The 22,973-nt window shown below is 45.4% G+C and overlaps 1 protein-coding gene across 1 annotated transcript; it reads left to right on the top strand.

The window, feature by feature from the left end:
- Positions 1–237: 237 nt before the first annotated feature.
- LOC119301724 (sugar transport protein 7-like) lies at positions 238–5,533 on the top strand. Its single transcript, XM_037578707.1, has 3 exons — positions 238–455; positions 3,535–3,851; positions 3,941–5,533. The coding sequence occupies exons 1-3, from the start codon at positions 314–316 to the stop codon at positions 5,042–5,044; spliced, it is 1,563 nt and encodes a 520-aa protein (XP_037434604.1). The 5' UTR covers positions 238–313; the 3' UTR covers positions 5,045–5,533.
- Positions 5,534–22,973: the final 17,440 nt, after the last annotated feature.

Genomic DNA, 22,973 nt, shown 5'->3' with positions numbered 1-22,973 from the left:
CACATAGCGGCGCCACATCGTGCTGCTCGTGTTCACACATGGCGTGATCGATCGTCGATCGATTCGGATCGGATCGAGCGAGGCACGATTTGTTCCAGAAAGGTGGCGCGCGTGTCACCAACACCTGATGTGACGGCGATGTTACTTGCCCCCGCCACTCCTGTCGCTCCCCTATGCGGAGCTACAAAAAGGTAGCGCGCGCATTGCTTCTCCCATGACCATGTGGTAGTAGTAGAGTCGAGAGCTCTTGCTCCTTGGCCATAACGTACGTGCACACGACTGCCCCTTGACTTGAACTGTTCCGGGAGAGGGGATGGCTGGCGGCATGGCTCCGCTGGGGGTGAAGAAGGAGAGGGCGGCGGAGTACAATGGCCAAATGACGCTCGCCGTCGCCATGGCCTGCGTCGTCGCCGCCATCGGGGGCTCCATCTTCGGCTACGACATCGGGATCTCCGGTACGTACCCACTAGCTAGCTAGCTAGGCTAGGTGCATGCATGAACAATCATGTTGTTCTATCCTTTTCATTATTATATCTCGGTTGAGCCACTCACTTGGGGTTCGGTTGTACAGTACGAGTGTGGCTATTTTTCTCTGACGTGCTTGTTGCCATTGACCCTACAGGTAGACCCCTATGTGTTGTTTCTAAGCCGAGCTCAAAACCTAACAGCATGTAGCAATTCATACTGTTGTGATAACCTAAACCGAACACGCTTCTCACAGTCTCACAAGTCGGGGTCGGGCTTCTCGATTATTCTAGCTAGAAGAGGTAGCCTCTAGGCGAAGAGGAAACCCTAGCTACCGAATTTTACTCGGAGGCTGGATGCTGTTAGGTTTAGGTTATCAAAGAGAAGAGAGAGTTTTTAGAAGCATGCAGGCAGTAAATACGTACATATCGGATGTCTTATACTACTAGCAGGATCATCACGTAACGTTGTAGCGATCTGTAACTTTGAAGCCAATCCAATCAAACTCCTGATAAGTATATGGATTTTTTCCATGAATAATCAAAATAATTGTTCTAAAAAAACCAAAAATGGATAACCCCGACCTCCCCATCATGCTATGCCTACAACCATTTTTTTATTAAACATAAAATAACTCCAAGTCATCGAGTGCCAAAGGTTCACAGCAAGACACGACCACACCTTGCCGAAACAAAATTACTACATAGTTCATCCACATAATCTGCTACTGGCACGCCGTTTAAACTGGTTGAACAAACAATGTGCGACCATTTCCAAGCGGATGCACCCGACGGCCATAAGCCTTGCGTGTCTACATGTTGTAGTGATGACCATGTACGAGTTGAAGCCGTAGCTCCGAAGATAATCTGCAAAAAAAGGGAAAATATATTAGTTAAAAACACAATCATTTAGGCAATTCCAAATTGCGCAAAGAATGGCACAAACTCCTACTCGGGTGTGACCCTTCAGATTATGACGAATACCATCCACATCAAATCAAAGAGGCGAATGAACATGATGGGAATAATGGTGAATAGTTTCCTCTTGGTCACAAAAACAACAATAATGATGAATACCATCCCCTCTTTAGGTATCTAAAAAAAGAGCATGAACATGAATAGGCTCGAAGAACAACGTTGATGAAGGTAAGTCGTCCTCCATATGACAAAGGCCTACCCTTGCGACTGTTGAGCTTGTTTTGGGAATAGTCTTCAGCTACTTTCCATTCCTTGTTGGTGAGCCTATAGTGATGAATGAGGACTCTGATGTATGCAAATGGAAGGTATCCCACCTCACAGCCAAATAGATGCATGTACTGGCTCTCCTCTTTGGCCTTACCAAAATAGGATATCTTACTTTTGTGCAAATTAGTTTTCACACCCGAAACTTGTTCGGGAAGACACGTGATCAAACTAATCGCCTTTTTAAGGTCATGTTCATAAAAATGACCATGTAAACCACATGCTAGAGGACAGTCACACTTTCATCAATCAGATGTGGAATAAGGTTCCCAACCCGACCATCCTCCTTAGCCTCTGCTATAAGAATAGAGTACATATCTGCGCTATTTTAAATAGAATTGGTGACATGGGGTCACCTTCCTCAATCCCTTCTGGGTATGGAAATAATGACTGCTATCACCATTGACCTTAACCCCAACACTCTCTCCTTGAACATAAGAGTCCACTTGTTGCCTGCATTCAACCGTAAATCATTCCCGCGAAGGGCTTGCTCAAAAGAAATAACAGTTTACTTTGTTGTATGCCTTTTCAAAGTTCACCTTAAAGTTAACTCCATCGAGTTTCTTAGTGTGTAGCTCAATAATTATCATGAAGGACGACCACTTCCTCAACAATATTGCGAATAGGCATAAAGTTGTCCGGGTTGGGTACACCAGAGTATGAGCCATACTAGTCAATCGGACTAGAATGTTTGGCTCTCGGGTGTAATTACACCTGATTTTTTTAATTGTAATTTGTAAGGAAGTCAAAAAAATCCTGAAACTTTTTACGAACAAAGTAGATTATTGTTGCACTCGTATAAGAACTTTTGCGAAGAAATGCTTTCATGTTGTTGTGGACGTAAAAAAACAAATTTGTCGCTATATACGCCATACTGTTCACGCTATTGTCAGAGAGTACTTGTCATTTTTGTCAGAATTTTGTCAGAGAATATTCCGTTGCAGAATATTTTTTGTACGCCAAAGACGACAGCTCAACTTTGTTGCGAAAAAGTTTTGGAACGTTTTGACTTTTCTGAAAAAATATATATATAATACGTAACCAGGTGTAATTACCACCACGTTCCAAAGGGTATTTGCCATCTATTTGTGCCTACCTTAGTGAACATTTTAAAACTGGTATTCAACAAGCATATGGGTCATAATTAGTCAACCCGAACAACAGAAGTCTGATAATTCCAAAGTTGATGTCACTCTAGGGATGAAAACGGAGTGGAAACTTAAAACGGAAAGGAAATACGGAAATTTGCAAAACAAAAAATAAAATAGAATTTTTTACGCTTAATCGGAAACAAAACGGAATGATGTTTTTCGGCGGAACATGCATGGAAACAAAACTTTATAATTCCGTGAATATGAAATTTCTAGTTTTACTATGGGCTTCTGGCTGTTTTGTAGCCCAATAATCAAACAACAAACAATGACAAAATGAGCAGAATGATCGATGTGAGGCCCAACTTCTACGACCATGCACTTACTCAACTAGACCCTACGTAATTGTCCAGTACTAACACAATACTACGCTAAGTCGCTAACCTAATCATGTTATTTTGTAGCCATGTTCAATTAACTAAGATTGTTAGTTTGCTTGGGTTTTATCTATGGTCCAAGGGAGTTTTAACTTCCGGCCAACACCTGCTTTCGTTTCCGTATCCGCTCCGCGTTCGTTTCTGATAGTATATGTTTTCATATTCATTCCGGATATCTGTATTCGTTTTCACTTCTGTAAAAAAAATGAAAACAAATATGGTAGCATCCAGTTCCGTCCGGTTTCGTTCCGTTTTCATCCCTATGTCACTCTGTCTAACTTATTACACATGTTGCTACAGGAGTGAACACCATGGACCCGTTCCTCGAGAGGTTCTTCCCGGTGGTGTTCCGGCGAAAGAACTTGGTAAGCTTAGACAACTACTGCAAGTACGACAACCAGGCCCTCTCTGCCTTCACATCCATCCTCTATCTCTCCGGCCAAGTCTCTACACTTGCGGCCGCGCCGGTGACAAGGAACTACGGCCGCCGTGCCAGCATTATCTGCGGCGGCATCAGCTTTCTTATCGGCGCAGCCCTTAACGCGGCGGCTGTGAACCTCACGACGTTAATCCTCGGCCGCGTCATGCTTGGCGTCGGCATCGGTTTCGGCAATCAGGTGTGGTAAGCTCAGACATACGGAGAGTGGGTGATTGCATGTGTGCTTGTACAGCATTGCCACTGAACAACTTCTTGGTGCCATCGTAGGCTGTGCCGCTGTACTTGTCGGAGATGGCGCCGGCGCACCTCCGCGGCGGGCTGAACATGATGTTCCAGCTCGCGACGACGCTTGGCATCTTCTCGGCGAACATGATCAACTATGGCACGCAAAAAATCAAGCCGTGGGGTTGGCGTCTCTCGCTTGGTCTTGTGGCAGCGCCGGCGCTGCTGATGACGGTGGGCGGGATCCTCCTCCCCGAGACGCCGAACAGCCTCATCGAGCGCGGGCGCGTCGAGGAGGGTCGGCGTGTGCTGGAGCTGATCCGAGGAACCGCGGATGTCGACGCCGAGTTCACGGACATGGCGGAGGCGAGTGAACTGGCCAACACCATCAAGCACCCGTTCCGGAACATCCTGGAGCGACGCAACCGGCCGCAGCTGGTGATGGCCGTGTGCATGCCGGCATTCCAGGTCCTGACGGGCATAAACTCCATCCTCTTCTACGCGCCGGTGCTGTTCCAGAGCATGGGCTTCGGCGCCAGCTGGTCCCTATACTCCTCCATGCTCACTGGCGCCGTGCTCTTGTTCTCCACACTCATTTCAATCGCCACCGTCGACCGGCTTGGCAGGAGGAAGCTGCTCATCAGCGGCGGCATCCAGATGATCATTTGCCAGGTGATCGTGGCGGCGATACTGGCGGTGAAGTTCGACGCAGACAAGCATCTATCCCGGGGCTGCTCGATCGCGGTGGTGTTCGTGATCTGCCTCTTCATGCTCGCGTTCGGGTGGTCGTGGGGGCCGCTGGGGTGGACGGTGCCGAGCGAGATCTTCGCCCTGGAGACGCGGTCGGCGGGGCAGAGCATCACGGTGGCCGTCAACCTCTTCTTCACCTTCATCATCGCGCAGGCGTTCCTGTCGCTGCTCTGCGCCTTCAAGTTCGCCATCTTCATCTTCTTCGCTGCGTGGATCGCCGTCATGACCGCCTTCGTCTACGTCTTCCTGCCGGAGACCAAGGGCGTGCCCATCGAGCAGATGGTGCTGCTCTGGAGCAAGCACGGGTTCTGGAAGAACGTCATGCCGGGCATGCCACTCGAGGACGGATGGGGACCCGCTGGGGATAGTGCTCTTGCCGATATCAGCATTCACAAGTGAAAATCATTTGTGAACAGCGGATATAGATATGCGTGGCTCACAGCACGCGACGCGCGCGTGCTTGCAGTGGTTGGAGCGTGTGCGTCTGCGTTAGTTAGCTCTACTAACTCATCGTGTTGTATCAGAGTGCACACACGCCGCACCCGCACGCGCTCACTTTTGGTGGGTGTGAAGCGTATGCTCTCGTCCTATGCTTGGATAGCGTGAGTAGGGCGTGGTCAGTGTTTTCCTAGCGTGCCTAAGAAACATACAAGTTTTTTTTTAAGGAGGCTTACCCCTGGCCTCTGCAACGATGCATACGGTCATCTTATTAAAAAGTGTATAGAAACTACTAACCACAGTGCGTTATTACGAAAAAACATACATAGAAAATATCGGTGCTTTCCTCTTTTCTTTCGGTAATCATGCTCTATACTTCTTAGGGCAGTCTCGTTGAGTAGTAGGGCATTTTGGAAACCGATGGAGGCCTTATCTTTGAAATTTCAAAATTCAAACTTTTGAGTTTCACAAAATTCTGAAAAAAAATACACATGCATACAAGGATGTAGTGTGTATGCGTGTAAAATTTCAGGATGAAATTCCTTGAATTGTGAGTTGCACAAAAAAATGAAGGACTTTAAGGATGAATAGTACATATCATGTGCAAAAAAACATAAGGATGAATAATACATATACTAAAAAGCCCCAGATCTGTTTACTTTGTGTAGCTCTCACTTTAACGTACTTCAATCTGAAATTTTACACATGTACATTATGTGTCTAGGTATGTGTGTATTTTTTTCAGAATTTTTTAAAACTAAAAAGTTTAATTTTGTTTAAAAGTTTCCAATTTAAGGCCTCCATGAAACTTGTTCTCCATTTCGCATTTTTGAGTCTCAGTGCACTATATCTGAAGCTATATCTGGTGACAGTAAATAGATGCTTAGATATAGCAATCCCAGTGAGAACGGCATTTTGGAGCTCGGCCTCCATGAAGGCCAATTTTTTTGAAGAAAAATAAAATAAAATAAAATTCATTCTTTTTGGTTTCAGAAAATCTGAAAAGAAAATTGTACAAGTACACAAGGATGTGATGTGTATGTGTGTAAAATTTTAGAATGAAATACTTTGAGATGCGATCTCTGCAAAAAGAACAAATTCATGGACTTTTAGGATGAATAGTATCATGTATTAAAAATCACATATTTGTCTTTTTACACAGCCCTCATTTAAACATATTTCGTCCTGAAAATATACACACATGTGTGTTATGCCTCCATGTATGTCTGTATTTTTTCAGAATTTTTTGAAATGTAAAAATATAAATTTTGTTGAATTTTGAATTTTTAGGAAACGGCCTCCGTAGAGGCCGAGCTGCAAAAGCAATTTTCGAGTCCCAGTGCACTATATCGTAGTGTTGTATCCAAAACAACCCGTGCCACATCCCAAAATTTCAGTTTTTGAATGTGAATTATTAAAATATGGTTAAATAAAAAAGTTTGATTGTGATGCTTGAGCTTAGCTAGCATCATCCAGTCGCACGACTTTGAAAGGTACCTACCGCTCAGCCGCTGATCTCTCAGATATTGACGGCGCGTGACGTGTTGCCAGAAAGCATCTGGATATCATCGTCACGGTGGTGTGTGAGGAAGTCCTAGATTATGGGGTCTTCGGGTGTCCGGGCTATTCGATATGGACCGGACTAATGAGCCGTGAAGATACAAGGCAGAAGACCTTCCCTCGTGTCCGGGTAGAATTCCCCTATGTGTGGATGGCAAGATTGGTGTCCGGATATGTAATTTCCTTCCTCTACAACTGTACAACCCTAGGCCCCTTCAGTGTGTATATAAACTAGGGACGATCAGAATTCACATAGGCTAGACATTTAGGGTTTAGCCATTACTATCTTGAGGTAGATCAACTCTTGTAACCCTTATACTCATCAAATACAATCAAGCAGGACGTAGGGTTTTACCTCTATTAAGAGAGCCCGAACTTGAGTAAACATTGTGTCCCGCTTGTCCCTTGTTACCTTCGATCCTCAAACGCACAGTTCGGGACCCCCTACCCGAGATCGGCAGGTTTTGACACCGACATTGATGTTTTTATTGAGAGTTCCGCTATGTCGTCGACAGTAGGATCGATGGCTCATCTTGTCATCAGCGACGATGCTGTTTCCGGGGAGACATTTCTCCCTGGTCAACTTTTCGTGTTTGGCGGTTTCTCTCTGCGTGCCAATTCAACTGGTCACCTTGAGCAGATCGACAGTTACGCCCCTGGTCACCAAATCAGGTTCGGAAACCTGAATTACATCACTAATATCTGAGGAGATTTGATCTTCGAAGGGTTCTCGGCCCCGGCCGCCGCTCCTCATCCACATGAAGGAAGCCCGTCCATCATCAGATTTCGCTCAGGGATCGACCCTCATACCCGCCCCGGCCTTAAATCCAGAGCGGGCCACTCTGTCCAAAGACGGGAGAATAAACCCCGCCGGACTCTCCCCTTTTATGGAGTTACCTGCCGGAGACCCAGAGGTGACCATGTTGTCAACGGGCCCGGAGTCCAACAGGACTCTCCTTGTCATCGATAGGGCTGGGCGCGTGGTTAAACCGAACCGATCGATTCGGTTTCTCAGGTTTTGAAGAAACTCGGTTATGAGAAAACAGGGACCGATCGGTCATTTGCAAAACAACTAACCGAGGAGTTCGATGGCCCGATAATTCGGTTCAGTCTTTGGTTGAGACCAGATTGACCAATACAGATTAGAGAAGGAAAAATACGAGCACGCTTTCGAATTGATTTGCAAATAAAATTGATGCACACGGTTGAAACAAGATCATGCCTGTAAAAATCAGATTCTACAAGGAAGAACGTCATGTGGGTTCATCAGATCTCATACTCCAATCAGAATCCATCCTGATGCAATCAAATTGGAAGACCAAAAATCAAAGAGAAGGAGCCTCGGCTACACCCCGCCGCCAGCGGCTAGGTGGATAGGAGGAGCGTTGGCTGCAAGCCACCGCAGGCCACCGGGGTGGAGAGGAGTGTTGCATCTAGACTACCGCCAATGCCGCCCGCTTGGGTGAAGAAGAGAAGCGCTGGTTGTAGGCGGCCGCCGCCGACCAGTCGTGCCGACTGCAGGCCACCGCCGCCAGCCAGGCATGTCGGCTACAGGCCACCGCCGCCGGCCAGGAGGAAAGGCGGCGCACGTGTGACTAGGATAAAAATATGGGGTGGGGAATCGGAAGTGCAGGCAGAATTGTGGAGGCGCTGGACTGTACGCGAGAACGAAGGGTCGGGAGTTAGTTGGCCTGCTATTAGCTACTGGGCTTACGTACACTTTTGGTCCATATGCACGTAATATCGGTTTCTTCAGTCACTTCAAGTAACGAAGGCCAAACACAGAACTTCCAGAATTAATTTCGGTTCCTAGAAAGTGAGGACCGAATTAGTGACCAAGACTTTCGGTTTTGGTCTGTTTGGGTTCGGTCTAGGTCTTTTCGGTTCAGTCGTTTGGTTCTCGGTTAATATGCCCACCCCTAGTCATCGGGAAGCCAGACTCATCTCGGGATGTCAACTCCGAACTCACGAGGTCAGTTTCAACTGAGCTCGGCCAAGAGGTGATTACCGGACCTAGCTCAGCAGATCCCCAGCCACCTGTCCAGCTTTCGCTCCTAAACGAGGCGCTGGACCTAATGTGATCTCTCGCCATTACGGGGGCGTCTCTTTCGAACTACGCCCAGCCTAAACAGGGAGCTGAGAGCGGGGAATTTTACGTCCCACCCACCACCCATTTAATAGCCACTGTCGAGGACCTAACCGACATGCTAGACTACGTCTCCGAAGACATCGACGATATGGACGACGATGCCGGAGCCGAACAAGGCCAAAACCAGCCCATCATCGGGCGTTGGACGGCCACTTCTACTTACGACGTGTACATGGTGGATACGCCCGAAAAGGAGGACGATGATGGCACTTAAGATCCCATTAAGGACAAGCCCGCCGAGGCGCCACCGAAACGCCGACGTCAGCGGCGCCACTCACGATCTCGTCGTGAAAAGGATAGCAATACTGGCACCGGAGATAATAACACCTCGGATGATGCCCAACAAAGAGCTACCCAGAATGCATGCTACTACCATAATTCGACGACGAGGCCCTTGAGCCAAATCCGTCAAGATACCACCATGCTGATGAACCAGACCGACCACCACGTGGACGGGACAAAACGGCTAATTATGCCGAATACCAGCCCGCGCCACCCCGCCGTAGAGGCAAAGAGGCATCGGCTCCGGGTTACACATATGACTTATGTCAGGACCTGGACAATAGAGCCGGCCATACCAGATTAATATACGGATCAAGGGGACGTGCTCCGACACGAGACAACGGCCATCAAACCTGGCGTGACAATCATCACCAAGTCCAGGCCGAGAACCGAATACGGACATCATCCGAACTCCGTCGTGATGTGGCCCGATATAGAGGCGCCGCACACCCCATGTACTTTACCGATGAGGTAATCTAGCACCAATTTCCAGAAGGGTGTAAACTCGTAAACATCGAGGCATACGATGGAACTACAGATCCCACCGTATGGATTGAAGATTTTCTTCTCCACATTCACATGGCTCGTGGCGATGATCTCCACGCCATTAAATACCTTCCCCTAAAGCTAAAAGGACAAGCATGACACTGGCTGGATAGCCTCCTAGAGAACTCCATTGGTAGTTGGGAGGACTTGAAGGATACTTTTCGAGATAACCTTCAAGGCAGATATGTCCGACCACCGGACGCTAACGACCTCAGTCACATTGTCCAGCTGCCCGGAGAGTCGGCCCGCAAACTCTGGACTTAGTTCTTAATTAAAAAGAACCAAATCGTCGATTGTCTGGACGCTGAAGCTTTAGCGGCCTTTAAGCACAGCGTCTGTGACGAATGGCTAGCCCGACACCTCGGTCAGGAAAAGCCAAAAACTATGGCAGCTCTTACTGCACTTATGACCTGCTTTTGTGCGGGAGAAGATAGCTGGTTGGCTCGTAGAAGCAATAGCACCAGCGACCCCGGCACCTCTGAAGCCAGGGACGGCACTGGAAGGCCACGACATAACAAAAACAAGCATCGGAACAATAACGAAGAAACTAAGGATATGACGGTCAACGCCGGATTCAGTGGCTCCAAATCCAGTCAGCGGAAGAAGCCATTCAAAGGAAATAGAGACGGTCCATCTAATTTGGACAATATACTAGATAGGCCTTGCTAGATTCATGGCACCCCTGACAAGCCTGCCAACCACACCAACAGGAACTGCTGGGTTTTTAAACAGACCAGTAAATTAAATACCGAACACAAGGGGAAAGGACCTCAAAGCAGTGAACACGATATATGTTACACACATCCCCAAGAGGGAGCGCAAGCACGCACTGAGGGACGTCTACACCGTGGAGCCTGTCGCCCCAAAATTCAACCCATGGTCGGCTTGTCTGATCACCTTTGATCGCAGGGACCACCCAACTAGTATCCGTTATGGAGGTTCGGCGGCCCTGGTACTTGATCCCATCATCGACAGATACCATCTCACCAGAGTCCATATGGACAGCGGCAACAGTCTCAACCTGATTTATCAAGACACTGTCCACAAGATGGGTATTGACCCGTCAAGAATTAAGCCTATCAATACTACCTTTAAAAGAGTAATACCCGGCGTGGAGGCCCGTTGTACGAGCTCTCTAACATTGGAAGTAGTCTTCGGTTCTCCGGACAACTTCCAAAGCGAAGACCTGATCTTCGATATAATCCCTTTTCCCAGTGGTTATCATGTGCTGCTGGGACGAACTGCTTTCGCCTGCTTCAATGCAGTCCCACATTATGATTATTTAAAGCTCAAAAATGCCCGGACCGTGCGGTGTCATCACAGTCAATGGAAATATGGAACGCTCCCTCCATACTGAGGAGCACACCGCGACCCTTGCAGCCGAGGTACGGAACGGCCTCATCAAGACGAACAACTCTTCGGCCACTAAGGCCCCTGACACTGCCAAGTGAGTCCGGTCCACATTATAGCATGACAGCTCAGCAGATCTAGAGATTGATTAGCAGTTCAGCCTCCACCGATCGCCCCATAAGGTTGCGACATACATACCACGCGTGCACAACTACGCACTTAAAGTACCTTGGGCAACGTCAGTGGCATGCTGCGGGAAAACGAGTCTATAGTATGGCTTGACCATATTCGGACCATTAACCTTCTTTCTCTCTTTCCTTTTATTTCACTACAGGTTCATCAAAACCTGCCTAATCTACGGTCGTACAGGGGCTACTCTCTAAAGCTCCCCTTTCTTATAGACGACCGTCAACTTCTCCTCTCAAGGGATATCTAACCAAGGAGAAATGGCGCAGACGTGCAGCAGGGCAACATTAGGATCTTTAAGCCGCTACTTTTTCCAACAACCCTATGTAAAGCTTTACCTTGTGTAAAACTCTCGGCATGTAAAATAGCCTTGATATCTATGGCATTATCTATAATAGCACATCTTGACAGACTATACAGGATATAAAGGAAATAGTTGATCACTACTTTTGTTTGGCACTGATTTCTTTCTTCATTCCCTCCTTACTTCAAATTGCCACTCGTGCTTTAGTCCGGTCTTAACACCAGGGGCTGTATGCGGCTCCGCACGTTTTCAAGTCCGAACACCTATAGGGTACTCTTCGGCGTCCCGCATATTGCACTATATGCATCGGCTCTGAATCATGTCTTTGGTCTATAGTTGGGTTGCTCGGCTTCTATGCTTACCACGTTACGTTCTGCTCGTTCGGCTAAATTGGTAAAGGGAGAACTACTGCGATTGTATTTCTGGTTCATATGGTCAAATACCTCAGTAGAGAAAGCCGAAAACTGACTGTCATGATAAGGCGAGAGCTGGTCAGCGATTCAGCGATTTAGTCTTGTACTCCAAATCGTTGGTGATTTATTACGTGTTATACGAGGGGCTAGATTTCGTCTAGCCATGTGGAAAAGGCACCTTAGTTCGGACTGCCGCACACGCACAAGGGGCTAGTACTTAGCCCCACCGTCAAACTCCTATGGCTAAGTGAAAGTAGTAAAGCCGCATAGTCCGATTGCCTGGTTCACTTCGCGTACACCTCCTTCACGGACCAAGACATTGGATAAAGTGTGGTAATGCGCCATGCTGAACACCCTCGTAGCATCTATACGGGGGTTGAGGCTGACTACTGGCAAACTTTCAGAATTAAACGGCCGCTTAGGAGGAAAATAACTTAAGATCAAAAGCATCAATATATTACAATCCTGGGTTCACAAACCCAGTTTTTACAACCCAGATACATCTACTCAAATATAACGTCCTTTGAGCATTGGTCCACCCGCCAGGATGTCTTCAGAGTACCTCTCCGGCTTGCGGTGGTCCTTGCCTTCGGGCGGGCCTGCGGTCGCCACATCGGTGGCCTTCATCTTTGCCCAATGCATCTTGACGCGGGCAAAGGCCATTCGAGCTCCCTCTATGCACGCCGAGCGCTTCACAGTATCAACTCGAGGCAGCGCGTCGATGAGCCGCCTCACCAAATCGAAGTGGCTACTCGGGATGGGTTCGGCTGGCCATAGCCGGACTATTAAATCCTTCATGGCCAAGCCGGCCACCCTATGCAGCATCGTCAGCTGTTTCATTTGGTCATTCAAGGGCGTCGGATGCTCTGGCACAAGAAATTGCGACCAGAACAGCTTCTCGGTCAAGTTCCCCTCCTGGCCTCGGAAGAACTGTGCGGCCTCAATAGCACTCCTCGGCATATCCGCAAATGCATTGATACGTCTCCATCGTATCTATAATTTTTGATTGTTCCATGCCAATATTCTACAACTTTTACATACTTTTGGCAACATTTTATACTATTTTTGGGACTAACATATTGATCCAGTGCCCAGTGACAGTTCCTGTTTGTTGCATGTTTTTTGTTTCGCAGAAAATCCATATTAAACAGAGTCCAAACGGTATAAAAACTGACGGAGATTTTTTTGGAATATATGATTTTTGTGAAGAAAAATCAACGTGACACGATACCCGAGGGGGCCATGAGGCAGGGGGCCCGCCCTGCGCCCTCGTGGCCACCCCGTAAGGCGGTTGGTGCCCTTCTTTCGCCGAAAGAAAGCCAATATCCGGATAGAAATTGTGTTAAAATTTCAGCCAATCGGAGTTACATATCTCCAGGAATATAAGAAACGGTGAAAGGCCAGAATCTGGAACGCAGAGAAACGCAGAAACAGAGAGAGACAGATCCAATCTTGGAGGGGCTCTCGCCCCTCCGCCGCCATGGAGGCCATGGACCAGAGGGGAAACCCTTCTCCCATCTAGGGAGAAGGTCAAGGAAGAAGAAGAAGAAGAAGAAGAAGAAGAAGAAGAAGAAGAAGAAGAAGAAGAAGAAGAAGGGGGGCCCCTCTCCCCCTCTCTCCCGGTGGCGCCGGAACGCCGCCGGGGCCATCATCATCACCACAATCTACACCAACACCTCCGTCATCTTCACCAACATCTTCATCACCTTCCCCCATCTATCTACAGCGGTCTACTCTCCCGCAACCCGTTGTACCCTCTACTTGAACATGGTGCTTTATGCTTCATATTATTATCCAATGATGTGTTCCCATCCTTTGATGTCTGAGTAGATTTTTGTTGTCCTATCGGTAATTGGTGAATTGCTATGATTGGTTTAATTTGCTTGTGGTTATGTTGCTGTCCTTTGGTGCCCATCATATGAGCGCGCGCGTGGATCACACCATAGGGTTAGTTGTATGTTGATAGGACTATGTATTGGAGGGCAAGAGTGACAAAAGCTTCAACCTAGCATAGAAATTGATGCATACGGGATTGAAGGGGGACCAATATATCTTAATGCTATGGTTGGGTTTTACCTTAATGAACATTAGTAGTTGCGGATGCTTGCTAATAGTTCCAATCATAAGTGCATAGAATTCCAAGTCAGGGATGACATGCTAGCTGTGGCCTCTCCCACATAAAACTTGATATCGGTCTAGTAAAGTAGTCACTTTCTTAGGGACAATTTCGCAACTCCTACCACCACTTTTCCACACTCGCTATACTAACTTTATTGTTTCTTTATCTAAACAGCCCCTACTTTTTATTTACGCGCTCTTTATTATCTTGCAAACCTATCCAAAAACACCTACAAAGTACTTCTAGTTTCATACTCATTCTAGGTAAAGCGAACGTCAAGCGTGCGCAGAGTTGTATCGGTGGTCGATAAAACTTGAGGGAATATTTGTTCTACCTTTAGCTCCTCGTTGGGTTCGACACTCTTACTTATCGAAAGAGGCTACAATTGATCCCCTATACTTGTGGGTCATCAAGACCTTTTTTTGGCGCCGTTGCGGGGGAGTTATAGCGTGGGGTGAATATTCTCGTGTTTGCTTGTTTTCTTTATCACTAAGTGGATTTTATTTGCTGTTCTAAGTTGTCCTCATTATTTAGTTATGGATATGGAACACGAAATACCAAAAAAAATTAGGTTTACTTGCTACTCATGGAGATGGGGGACCTCCTAAAACCCTCGATGCTCATTATGTGAAAGATATTATGCACTACTTTAATAATCCTGAGAAAGCCCCATTCAATTATATAATGGGAGACATGTTGGATCAACGTGAATACTTTAGGGATTATCGCTTGACTCAAAAAGGGAAACTATTATGGGATCAAATTTATATGTTGCATTGGTATGCTCGGCAACTATGCTTGAGATATGATTATACTTGTTGCTCTAGGATGAAGGCTCGACACCTTCCCTTTTCATGTGAATTTAATGATAATGAAACCTTAGCTTCTTATGCTAATGGTATATATGATTACTATGATGTGGAACGAATAGAAGAATTTATTGCTTTTAAGGGTGCTTGTGAAATTGAATCTTTGTTTAAAGAGTTTGAATATTTTGATGATTCAGTTTATAGACCTGAAAATTTAGGTATCCTTAAATATTGCTATGAGAATTATAAATACTATTATGATATTGATGAATTTATTGATAAAGTCTCCGTTATCCGAGAAGAGACTAATATTTTGCAGGAGTCTATGGAAGAAGAAATTGATGGAACTGTGAGCTCATTGAATGAAAAAGATGATGAGGAGGGCGAAGAACAAAAGGAGGAAGATCGGATTAGCTACCCGTGCCCACCTTCTAATGAGAGTAACTCTCAACTCATACATTATTTAATGTCCCTTCGTTCTTACCGAAGGATGAATGCCATGATAATTGCTATGATCCCGTTGATTCTTTTGAAATATCCCTTTTTGATGATGCTTGTTATGCTTGTGGCCAAGATGCCAATATGAATTATGCTTATGGAGATTAACTTGCTATAGTTCCTTATATTAAACATGAAATTGTTGCTATTGCACCCATGCATGATAGTCCTATTATCTTTTTGAATTCTCCCGACTACACTATATCGGAGAAGTTTGCCCTTATTAAGGATTATATTGATGGGTTGCATTTTACTACTACACATGATGATTTTTATAAATATAATATGCATGTGCTTGCTGCTCCTACTTGGAATTATTATGAGAGAGGGACTACATCTCCGCCTCTCCATGTTTCCAATATGATAAAATTGCAAGAAACTGTTTATACTATGCATTGGCCTTTACTATATGTGCATGAATTGTTCTTTTATGACATGTCGATGCATATGAAGAGAGTTATACTTAGTCATTGCTTAACATATGTTGCTTTGTGCTCACTACTAAATTCTAAATCATTGTTGATTCAAATTGGCTTTGATATACCTAGCTTAATGGCTTTAAAGAAAGCGCTACCAGGGAGACAACCCGAAAGTTTTAGAGAGTCATTTATTTCTATTGTGTGCTTTTATAAAGTTTTAAAAAAATGTGCCAATATTTTCCTTTAGGATGTTTACATTGCTTGTTGGTTTGTGCAGTGCAAAACAGAAACTTTGGCTGTAGTGCGTGATTTTACATTTTTTACTGGAACGTCAAACGGTTCTGAAACTTTTTGCACTGTCTTTCTATACAAATTTTTTATTTTTCCTAATTTTTCAGAATTTTTGGACTACCAGAAGTATGGTGAATGTTCAGATTACTACATACTGTCCTGTTTAAGACAGATTCTGTTTTTGATGCATAGTTTGCTTGTTTTGATGAAACTATCGATTTCTATCAGTGGATTAAGCCATGGAAAATTTATATTATAGTAACTACAATGCAAAAACAAAATATGAATTGTTTTGCAACAGTACTTAGAGTAGTGATTTGCTTTATTATACTAACGGATCTTACCGAACTTTCTGTTGAGTTTTTGTGGATGAAGTGTTCGAAGATCGAGGAGGTCTCGATGTGAGGAGAAGGAGGAGAGGCAAGAGTTCAAGCTTGGGGATGCCCAAGTCACCCCAAGTAAATATTCAAGGAGACTCAAGCGTCTAAGCTTGGGGCTGCCCCGGAATGCATCCCATCATTTTTTCAACAAGTATCGGTATGTTTTCGGATTCGTTTCGTTCATGTGATATGTGCAAATCTTGGAGCATCTTTTGCATTTAGTTTTCACTTTTCTTTTATGCACCATGCTGGTATGAGATAGTACATGGTTGATTTATAGAATGCTATTTGCACTTCACTTATATATTTTGAGTATGGCTTTATAGAATGCTTCATGTGCTTCACTTATATCATTTGAAGTTTCGATTGCCTGTTTCTCTTCACATAGAAAACCACGATTTGTAGAATGCTCTTTTGCTTCGCTTATATTTGTTAGAGCGTGGGCATATCTTTCGTAGAAAGAATTAAACTCTCTTGCTTCACTTATATCTATTTAGAGAGATGATAGGAATTGGTCATTCACATGGTTAGTCATAAAATCCTACATAAAACTTGTAGATCACTGAATATGATATGTTTGATTCCTTGTAATAGTTTTGCAATATGAAGATGGTGATATTAGAGTCATGCTAGTGGGTAGTTGTGGATTATAGAAATACTTGTGTTGAAGTTTGTGATTCCCGTAGCATGCACGTATGGTGAACCGTTATGTGACGAAGTCGGAGCATGATTTATTTATTGATTGTCTTCCTTATGAGTGGCGGTCGGGGACGAGCGATGGTCTTTTCCTACCAATCTATCCCCCTAGGAGCATGCGTGTAGTACTTTGTTTCAATGGCTAATAGACTTTTGCAATAAGTATGTGAGTTCTTTATGACTAATGTTGAGTCCATGGATTATACACACTCTCACCCTTCCATCATTGCTAGCGTCTTCGGTACCGTGCATTGCCCTTTCTCACCTCAAGAGTTGGTGCAAACTTCACCGGTGCATCCAAACCCCGTGATATGATACGCTCTATCACACATAAGCCTCCTTATATCTTCCTCAAAACAGCCACCATACCTACCTATCATGGCATTTCCATAGCCATTCCGAGATATATTGCCATGCAACTTCCATCATCTTCATATACATGACTTGAGCATCATTGTCATATTGCTTTGCATGATCGTAAGATAGCTAGCATGATGTTTTCATGGCTTGTCCTTTTTTTATGTCATTGCTACGCTAGATCATTGCACATCCCGGTGCACCGCCGGAGGCATTCATATAGAGTCATATTTTGTTCTAGTATCGAGTTGTAATATTGACTTGTAAGTAAATAAAAGTGTGATGATCATCATTATTAGAACATTGTCCCATGTGAGTTTATCAAAATAAAAGTGGCCAGAGAAGCCCCCCAAAAAAGAGATAGGCCAAAGAAGCATACAAAAAAAGAGAAAAAAATAAAAATGAGAGAAAAGAGACAAGGGACAATGTTAATATCCTTTTACCACACTTGTGCTTCAGAGTAGCACCATGTTCTTCATATAGAGAGTCTCTTGAGTTATCACTTTCATATACTAGTGGGAATTTTTCATTATAGAACTTGGCTTGTATATTCCAACGATGGGCTTCCTCAAGTGCCCTAGGTCTTCATGAGCAAGCAAGTTGGATGCATACCCACTTAGTTACAGTTTGAGCTTTCATACACTTATAGCTCTAGTGCATCCGTTGCATGGAAATCCCTACTCCTCGCATTGACATCAATTGATGGGCATCTCCATAGCACGTTGATTAGCCGTGTCGATGTGAGACTTTCTCCTTTTTGTCTTCTCCACACAACCTCCGCCATCATATTCTATTCCACCTATAGTGTTATGTCCATGGCTCACGCTCATGTATTGCGTGAAGGTTGAAAAGTTTTGAGAACATCAAAAGTATGAAACAATTGCTTGGCTTGTCATCGGGGTTGTGCATGATTTGAATATTTTGTGTGGTGAAGATGGAGCATAGCCAGACCATATGATTTTGTAGGGATAACTTTCTTTGGCCATGTTATTTTGAAAAGACATGATTGCTTTATTAGTATGCTTGAAGTATTGTTGTCTTAATGTCAAATGATAGACTATTGCTTTGAATCACTATTGTCTTAATATTCATGCCATGATTAGATTACATGATCAAGATTATGCTAGGTAGCATTACACATAAAAAATTATGTTTTTTTATCATTTACCTACTCGAGGACGAGCATGAATTAAGCTTGGGGATGCTGATACGTCTCCGTCGGATCTATAATTTTTGATTGTTCCATGCCAATATTCCACAACTTTTACATACTTTTGGCAACTTTTTATACTATTTTTGGGACTAACATATTGATCCAGTGCCCAGTGCCAGTTCCTGTTTGTTGCTTGTTTTTTGTTTCGCAGAAAATCCATGTTAAATAGAGTCCAAACGGGATAAAAGCTGACATAGATTTTCTTTGGAATATTTACGATTTTTTGGAAGAAAAATCAACGCGAGACGATGCCTGAGGGGGCCATGAGGCAGCTGGGCGCGCCCTGGGCCCTCGTGGCCACCACTTAAGGCGGTTGGTGCCCTTCTTTCACCGCAAGAAAGCCAATATCCAGATAGAAATTGTGTTAAAATTTCAGCCCAATCGGAGTTACAGATCTCCGAAAATATAAGAAACAGTGAAAGGCCAGAATCTGGAACGCAGAGAAACGCAAAAACAGAGAGAGACAGATCCAATCCCGAAGGGGATCTCGCCCCTCCGCCGCCATGGAGGCCATGGACCAGAGGGGAAACCCTTCTCCCATCTAGGGAGAAGGTCAAGGAAGAAGAAGAAGAAGAACAAGAAGAAGGGGTCCCTCTCCCCCTCTCTCCCGGTGGCGCCGGAACGCCGTCGGGGCCATCATCATCACCACAATCTACACCAACACCTCCATCATCTTCACCAACATCTTCATCACCTTCCCCCATCTATCTACAGCGGTCCACTCTCCCGCAACCCGTTGTACCCTCTACTTGAACATGGTGCTTTATGCTTCATATTATTATCCAATGACGTGTTTCCATCCTATGATGTCTGAGTAGATTTTCGTTGTCCTCTCGGTAATTGGTGAATTGCTATGATTGGTTTAATTTGTTTGTGGTTATATTGCCATCCTTTGGTGACCATCATATGAGCGCGCGCGTGGATCACACCATAGGGTTAGTTGTATGTTGGTAGGACTATGTATTGGAGGGCAAGAGTGACAAAAGCTTCAACATAGCATAGAAATTGATGCATATGAGATTGAAGGGGGACCAATATATCTTAATGTTATGGTTGGGTTTTACCTTAATGAACGTTAGTAGTTGCGGATGCTTGCTAATAGTTCCAATCATAAGTGCATAGAATTCCAAGTCAGGGATGACATGCTAGCAGTGGCCTCTCCCACAGAAAACTTGATATTGGTCTAGTAAAGTAGTCAATTGCTTAGGGACAATTTCGCAACTCCTACCACCACTTTTCCACACTCGCTACACTAACTTTATTGTTTCTTTATCTAAACAGCCCCTACTTTTTATTTACGCGCTCTTTATTATCTTGCAAACCTATCCAAAAACACCTACAAATTACTTCTAGTTTCATACTCGTTCTAGGTAAAGCGAACGTAAAGCGTGCGTAGAGTTGTATCGGTGGTCGATAAAACTTGAGGGAATATTTGTTCTACCTTTAGCTCCTCATTGGGTTCGACACTCTTACTTATCGAAAGAGGCTACAATTGATCCCCTATACTTGTGGGTTATCACGCATTTGGAGAACTCCACACCCGAGTGTGTGATACGTCTCCAACGTATATATAATTTTTCATTGTTCCATGCTATTATATTATCTGTTTTGGATGTTTAATGGGCTTTAATATGCACTTTTATATTATTTTTTGGACTAACCTATTAACCGGAGGCCTACTGCCAGTTGCTGTTTTTTTGCCTATTTCAGTCGCAGAAAAGGAATATCAAACGGAATCCAAATGGAATGAAACCTTCACGAGGATCTTTTTTTGGAACAAACGCAATCCAGGAGAATTAGAGTGGAGTCAAGGAAGAAACGAGGCAGCCACGAGGTAGGGAGGCACGCCCAGGGGGGCCAGGCGCGCCCCCCACCCTCGTGGGCCCCTCGTAGCTCCACCGACCTACTTCCTTCGCTTATATGTACTCTTATACCCTGAAAACATCCAAGAGAGCCAAGAAACCACTTTTCCACCGCCGCAACCTTCAGTATCCGTGAGATCCCATCTGGGGACCTTTTCCGGTGATCTGCTAGAGGGGGATTCGACCACGGAGGGCTTCTACATCAACACCATAGCCTCTCCGATGATGTGTGATACGTCTCCAACGTATCTATAATTTATGAAGTATTCATGCTATTATATTATCCATCTAGGATGTTTTATATGCATTTATATGCTATTTTATATGATTTTTGGGACTAACCTATTAATCTAGAGCCCAGTGCCAGTTTTTGTTTTTTCGTTGTTTTTGAGTATCGCAGAAAAGGAAAACCAAACGGAGTCCAATTGACCTAAAACTTGATGGAGCTTATTTTTGGACCAGAAGAAGGCTAGGAAGTAAAAGAACTGGGCGAGAAGAGTCTCGGGCTGCCCACGAGGGTGGGGGCGCGCCCACCCCCTGGGCACGCCCCCTGCCTCGTGGACAGCCCGGAGACCCCCGTGCCTTGTTCCCGACTCCAACACCTCTTATATAACCCAAAACTTCCAGAAAGAAACCTAGATCGAGAGTTCCGCCGCTAGAAGCCTCTGTAGCCACCGAAAACCAATCGAGGCCCTCTCTGGCACCTTGCCGGAGGGGGCCATCATCACCGGAGGGCATGGAGGAGGATCCCGGAGGGGCCATTATCGTCATGAAGGCCAAGGACCAGAGGGAGAACCTCTCCCCATCCAAGGGGGAGGCTGTGACGCCCCCGATTCAATCGTACACTAATCATACACGCAAACGTGTACGATCAAGATCAGGGACTCACGGGAAGATATCACAACACAACTCTACAATTAAAATAAGTCATACAAGCATCATATTACAAGCCAGGGGCCTCGAGGGCTCGAATACAAGAGCTCGATCATAGACGAGTCAGCGGAAGCAACAATATCTGAGTACAGACATAAGTTAAACAAGTTTGCCTTAAGAAGGCTAGCACAAACTGGGATACAGATCGAAAGAGGCGCAGACCTCCTGCCTGGGATCCTCCTAAACTACTCCTGGTCGTCGTCAGCAGGCTGCACGTAGTAGTAGGCACCTCCAGTGTAGTAGGAGTCGTCGTCAACAGTGGCGTCTGGATCCTGGGCTCCAACATCTGGTTGCGACAACCAGGTAGAAGGGATAGGGGGAAAAGAAGGAGAAAGCAACCGTGAGTACTCATCCAAAGTACTCGCAAGCAAGGAACTACACTACATATGCATGGGTATATGTGTAAAGGGCCATATCGGTGGACTGAACTGCAGAATGCCAGAATAAGAGGGGGATAACTAATCCTGTCGAAGACTACGCTTCTGGCAGCCTCCGTCTTGCAGCATGTAGAAGAGAGTAGACTGAAATCCTCCAAGTAGCACCGGGTTATATCTGGCACTTGGAAGGGTGTGTTTTATTAAGTATCCGGTTCTAGTTGTCATAATGTCAAGGTACAACTCCAAGCCGTCCTATTACCGAAGATCACGACTATTCAAAAAGATTAACTTCCCTGCAGGGGTGCACCACATAACCCAACACGCTCGGTCCCATTTGGCCGGACACACTTTTCTGGGTCATGCCCGGCCTTGGAAGATCAACACGTCGCAGCCCTACCTAGGCACAACAGAGAGGTCAGCACATCGGTCTAAATCCTATGGCGCAGGGGTCTGGGCCCATCGCCCATTGCACACCTGCACGTTGCATGGGCGGCCGGAAGCAGAACTAGCCCCCTTAATACAAGAGCAGGCTTACGTCCCAATCCGGCGCGCGTCGCTCAGTCGCTGATGTCACGAAGGCTTCGACTGATACCATGACGTCGAGTGCCCATAACTATCCCCGCGTAGATGGTTAGTGCGTATAGGCCAGTAGCCAGACTCAGATCAAATACCAAGAACTCGTTAAGCGTGTTATTTTGAAATAACCGTGAACGCCAACCAGGGCCAGGCCCACCTCTCTCCTAGGTGGTCTCAACCTGCCCTTGTCGCTTCGCCACAAAGATCCACACAGAGGGTTGTTGGGACAAAGGTCCTTTCAGCCCCCAATCCGTGAATCACTCGCGGGTGCTCCACAAGCCGACCCGTCTTTAGTCACCACATGTATCATGTATAAAGTATATAGTATATACCCGTGATCACCTCCTGAGTGATCACGGCCCGATAGTATAGCATGGCAGACGGACAAGAATGTAGGGCCACTGATGATAAACTAGCATCCTATACTAAGCATTTGGATTGCAGGTAAAGGTAACAACAGTAGTAACAAGGACAGGCTATGCATCAGGATAGGATTAATGGAAAGCAGTAACATGCTACACTACTCTAATGCAAGCAGTAGAGAGAAGAGTAGGCGATATCTGGTGATCA

The sequence above is a fragment of the Triticum dicoccoides genome, chromosome 5A (genome assembly GCF_002162155.2).
Source record: "Triticum dicoccoides isolate Atlit2015 ecotype Zavitan chromosome 5A, WEW_v2.0, whole genome shotgun sequence".
Classification (NCBI taxonomy): domain Eukaryota; kingdom Viridiplantae; phylum Streptophyta; class Magnoliopsida; order Poales; family Poaceae; genus Triticum; species Triticum dicoccoides.
The sequence above is the reverse complement of the archived record's forward strand: the minus strand, read 5'-3'. Positions and strand labels throughout refer to the sequence as shown.

What these genes read in the sequence shown, in the direction of transcription:
- LOC119301724 (XM_037578707.1), top strand. Translation starts at nt 314, where the DNA reads ATGGCTGGCGGCATGGCTCCGCTGGGGGTGAAGAAGGAGAGGGCGGCG. An exon ending in CTACGACATCGGGATCTCCG is followed by an intron (nt 456 to 3,534) that starts GTACGTACCCAC and finishes ATGTTGCTACAG; the next exon opens with GAGTGAACACCATGGACCCG. An exon ending in GCATCGGTTTCGGCAATCAG is followed by an intron (nt 3,852 to 3,940) that starts GTGTGGTAAGCT and finishes GTGCCATCGTAG; the next exon opens with GCTGTGCCGCTGTACTTGTC.